Below are 5,350 nucleotides of genomic sequence, written 5' to 3' on the forward strand. Positions count from 1 at the left end.
CCTGAGAGGTTTTATGCTTTTTTTTGTAAATTGCTCTTTGAATTTTCTCCGCAGGTAATGCAGATCATCGTTCATGTTTTTACTTTAATTGCAGCGTCTTTTGCGTGCAGTTCAGCACAAAACTGGATGCCTTTATTTGTTGTAACATCGGTCATTCTTGTTATAAAGAGGGCGTACCCAGCACACACTGGTTTGAGACCTCATATACAGTTGTAACCATGAAAGAACAGAAATATACCTTCAGATTGGGTTTCCTCTGTGACAGGTTTATGCTTCTGGAGATTGAGTTTTCTGTTCTTAATTTCATTAAGAGAGCTACAATGAACTTTTCTTGGAATAGTCAGTGGAGAATCTGGACTGAAATCTACTTACCAACAGTTTACCAAGCTTATTGGCTAAACTGTATGAAAACATTAAAAATGCAGCATTTACATCTGACAAGCTGTTCAAAATACAATGGTATAATATTCACTATCGTATCTTACACACCCTGTAAAATGATGAGTGATGGTAACTGTTTGGAAAATGATCTGCTGTGAGTTCTTCATTAAACAACTGTATTAGCTTGGGTCATATTTCGCTATTGATTCCACTGATTTTTTTTGGTGGGATGTGAGCTGAGAAACAAAGTGTTCAATCACACGTATTGATCTCCTGCAATGAGTCCCAAACAGCTCGCGTTTAACAGATATCGGAAGTCGTTTATTCGTGACAGCATCCTAACCACAATGAGTCAACACCAAAACAGAAATTAACACTGTGGCGCTCTAAAAATGGAAAATGAAGAATTGATGCTACTCATATGTAGTATTGACATGTCTGTGTGTCATACACAGTCTATGCTTGGACACAGCAATCTGAGATGGTTGACAGGGTTCACTAAAGCATAGGAGCAAGAACATGTCACATATCCAACCAGCAAATACATCATGACAGCTGTCACAGACAACTATGTTAAAATATTTGATAACTAGCTACATTTGATACTAGAGGAAAGTTATCTTAGCCTTGTCTCAATCGCTTTTCCCTAACGTTATCTTGTTTAGATGGGGTGCAAATTTGAACGTAAAGCAAATCATTTATTTACATTGGAAACTTCAAACTTTTTCTTTAATTCAGTTCAACTCAGTTTATATATATATATATATATGTCCATTTCAGCACATCAGTCATCTCAAGGCACTTTCAACATCACATTGCAGATAGAAAACTGACAAACAGTGCATTAGAGAATGACATAGAGGTCAGTGGGGTCAGTAACTGCAGATCAGAAATGCACAGCTCGGCAGCCAGAGACACCTGCAAAAACGTCCAACCCAAACCTATAGGAGACAGAAGACACAAAGTTAGTGACATGCAATTGTGGCATATGTGTAGGAAAAAAAGAGAGGAGAGGAGGGGTGCTCACTACATCATGGGAAACCCTAGTTATTGTGTAACTGCAAAGTAAAGAAAGTTTGCCTTTTGTGTTTTTTTGTTTTTCTTTTGCATATGAAATACAGTTTCTAGTGTGTGTTTACGAGGTCAGCAGGGCTTTTTTTTGGGGGAGTTTTTTTGTTTGTTTTTATAAAACCATACTTTGTTTTATTTCTTGGATCAACTCGTTAATTTTTTGCTGATTGGCCCATTCCCGTAATGCGCATGCTCAGAACCAGCAGTTACGGCGCACCCACTGGTTGATCACGTGACAACTGTTTGCGGCGCATGGCGGAACTGTTGTCATGACGACCGTGAACCATCCAACTCATGGTAGCATCTTTCAGGGCGCTTTGTAAAGTTTGGCCAAACTAACCAGGTAAGAACAACAATGACATTTATACATTTTTTTAAGAGATATTTTTATTCACAGCTGACTGAACCACGGTCACTATGACTCCACCTTTCTGCGTTCAATGTGGATGTACGGCGGTTTAGCTGGAAGGAACTCACCTGTTAGCTTACAAGCTGCCTTGTTTTGTCACCTTGTTTTCACTTGGCACACGCTTGTTAGCTTCAAACTTTTAAAGCTGTTGCCTTTCTTTCATTTTCTTGTGTGCAGTCTAAACTGTACTAAAAGTTGAGTTTACTGTTTGTCAGTAAACTGAAGTGTAAAGATGAACTGCTAGTGTCTCCTCCTGCAGCAGACCCAGACAGTATTAATGAAACTCTCAACACAGGCTAAGGGACTGTGTGCTTCACTGTACATTTAGAGTTAGTTATATAGACCCAATGGGGTTATTAAGTGTTATGTATTTCATTAAAATCAGTTTTGCATGGATTTTTGTTTCTATACTTAAAGTCTGAATTTAATTTAGAAACATTTACTTCAAAATTGTAATTGACTTCGATTATCCATGATGTATTGCTGATATTTTTACTAAAGTTGAAGGTCTCAGTATTTCCACTACTGGTGTGCATATGCAGTGTTTGCATAGGTGGGTGCCACTTGGAATAAGGACTGTCTTGACAACAAAGACCATTTTAATGACAGCTCCTGCACATTACTGACCAGTACTCTCCTAGCTATTGTGGACCTGCATAAAATTCAAACTACATTGTGTAAAACTGACATGTTTCTGCTAACGTAATATCCATGTACACCACAAAAGGTACACCACAAATGGAAGCAGCTGACAAAATTAAGAAATTGAGGAAGGCAACACCTACTTTGGAACTACCCAGTGTCACACAGGTACAGCATTTTACAACAGATATGTCGTGATCTCAACAAATCTTCTGGCAAAAGTCTTTCTTAACTGTGTATTATTTCTTTTCAAATGAAGACAAGACTAGCTGTTACGTTGTATTGTTCCAATTCTAAAAAATAGATTATTTAAATTAACATATCAATTCTCTTTAAAACTGGGTATGATTTCGTCCATCAGCTTCCAGAGAGCACCAATTGCCTTGCATGCTCGGAGGATGGCAGGTACCTCTGTCTGGGTCACTGCCGAGGCTTGTCTGTGTGGTCCGCGTCTTCTTTGACCTGTGTTTCTGAGTGGCTGCAGGACAGGCTGGAAATTACATCTGTTCAAATGACCAGAATAGCTGAAATGACCTATCTGCTTGGTACTGTCGATGATATGGGTGAGTAGTGCAGCTCTGAACAGACACCGTGCTTGTCTTCATGCATCATCTATCTTCTGTATTCAACCTGTATAGACAGTTGGATTTTCATAGATTAATAAATGCTTGAAGTGCACTGACTTGATCCTAAAGTTGCAAAGTATTTCAGAATTTCCCCTTAGGGTCAGCAAACTGGAATTTATCGAAGTGTATATAATGTATTATGCTCAGGATGTTCTATAAGTCTGTGGTAGTTCGTGCTATCCTGTATGCTGTGGTGTGCTGGGGCAGCAGGCTGAGGGTAGCTGACACCAACAGACTGATTTACAAGGCCGGTGATGTTGTGGGAGTGAAGCTGGACTCTCTGACGGAGGTGTCAGAGAGGAGGATGCTGCCCAAGCTTCTTGGACTTCCCAGTCATCTAGGACAATGCGTCACACCCACTCCATGATGTGCTGGTCAGCTACAGGAGTACTTTCAGTTCAAGACTTATTGCACCAAGATGCACCACAGAGCACCACAGAAAATCATTCCTGCCTGTGGCCATCAGACTGTACAACTCTTCACTCTGAGTGTCAGACACTCTGAGTGAAAAGGTTTACCGTGGACTTTGCACTGTTTAATATTGTGCTATTACCATTCAATGTGCAACAACACAAATAGTAGTACTATTATTATTACATTTTATATACACGCATAACAGCAAGACTGTATATTTATTTGTGTTGTATGTTTTAGTTTTTATTTTATTTCCATGTTAGTACTTTTCATTTATTATATATCTTTACTTCCTACTTCTTTAAGACTTTTGATTTGGAGTATCTGCAACTGAAAGCAATTTCCCCTACGGGATCGATAAACTATTTCTGATTCTGATTCTGATACAAGCAGGTTGTTTATTAAAAATATGTTGTCATACTGGTTGTCTCTGTTGACCTCGTCCACTGCAGGTGTTGCCAGAGTCTTTGCTCATCACTCTGATGTCATCCACCTCTTTGGTGTTATTAACATCATGGTGCGTATCATCACATTAGTCACAGTTGTTTTATAAAATGTCATGTTTATACTAACAGAATATAGTTTTCGACTGTGAAATAATATAATCATGTATGTGAGAAGAAAAGAAAATGACTACAAATCATTTTAATATCAGGAAGATGTCAACAAAAGGAGCATTTGTTTGACGTTTGAACTACATGAAGGGGGACATTATGGAGCTGCGTCAGTCAGCTGTAAGTAAAGACGACCATTTGGGCAATTTTTATTAAAGACTTTACATTGAAATACTGAATCACGTGAATTTCATATCCTCTCATCAGGTAATGGTGCTGCTTGGCTTGAGGTCTATCACTTCCCATCAGCAGCATGGCTGGAGGAGTTAGAAAGGGCTTCATCACAAAAACAGGTAAGAAATTGTAATTTAACTAGACTTTCCATTAGACATCTCACTGCCTGAAGAGGAGTGCAAAAAGTGCTAAAATTGAAACTTTTTATAATACAGTATAGCTGTTTGTCTTTTTGAAATTTTCTTGCCATTCAACCCCAGTCAAAGGGCACATATATAGCATGCTATTATTTCCTGATTTTCCTCACTTTTTGTCTGTATTATAGACTGACCAAGCTGACAAACATTTTTTCCAGTTTTTCTTCCTTGTTTCTAAAAGAATATATATAATTTAAATACTACCTAACTTATTTGTTCATTTTTTTTATTTACACAGGACCCAAACTCATCTGGAGAAGTGGATGTGAAATGGTCTCCAGTTGCAGTGATGATCAAAATCAAGCCACCCAAAATTCTAGCAGGTATATCTTTAACCACAGCAGAAATGTGTTACAACTACAGTGTGCTATAATTGAACAGAACAGAAATCCGTTGCGTGTGGGTGTGTGTATGCGGAGGTGACGGTGTACATGCAGAGGTTTGTGTGTCTACATGCGTCTCTGTCTGCTGTTGTGTACTGTATCTCTTGTGTTGTGATGAAAACCAGCTCCATCTATTCGTACTGTTGCAAATTGAAGTAAACAAATAAGATGTTCCAAGTTAAGAACGCAGCCGAGTCAATACGCTGCTGCTGTTTTGCAGGACGGCCATTAGATGGTCCACCTGAAGTGTCACAGACAACAGACTATTTGGCACACTGTGTGGCTTTGGACGTTATCATGAACAGCAGTCGTCAGTGGCAGAAGACGTCTTTCAGTAAAGAAACAGCAAAAACAAAGGAAACGTATGAAAGCCCAAGGTGCAGTAAAGTTGCAAATGCAATCAGCATTTCAGAACTCAGCTGCTTTGGTAGTTCTGTTG

General features: G+C 38.9%; 1 protein-coding gene across 1 annotated transcript in view; it reads left to right on the plus strand.

Moving 5' to 3' along the window:
- The first annotated feature begins 2,599 nt into the window (after window positions 1–2,599).
- wdr93 (WD repeat domain 93) overlaps window positions 2,600–5,350 on the plus strand; it is a 6,285-nt gene continuing 3,534 nt past the window's right edge. The window contains exons 1-7 of the mRNA XM_008300143.1: window positions 2,600–2,671; window positions 2,865–3,066; window positions 3,996–4,060; window positions 4,199–4,277; window positions 4,365–4,450; window positions 4,767–4,851; window positions 5,132–5,245. Of these exons, the coding sequence (XP_008298365.1) occupies window positions 2,600–2,671; window positions 2,865–3,066; window positions 3,996–4,060; window positions 4,199–4,277; window positions 4,365–4,450; window positions 4,767–4,851; window positions 5,132–5,245 (703 nt within the window). The remainder of the gene's footprint in view (window positions 2,672–2,864; window positions 3,067–3,995; window positions 4,061–4,198; window positions 4,278–4,364; window positions 4,451–4,766; window positions 4,852–5,131; window positions 5,246–5,350) is intronic.

The sequence above is a fragment of the Stegastes partitus genome, unplaced genomic scaffold (assembly GCF_000690725.1).
Source record: "Stegastes partitus isolate 25-593 unplaced genomic scaffold, Stegastes_partitus-1.0.2 Scaffold1502, whole genome shotgun sequence".
Taxonomy (NCBI): Eukaryota; Metazoa; Chordata; class Actinopteri; family Pomacentridae; genus Stegastes; species Stegastes partitus.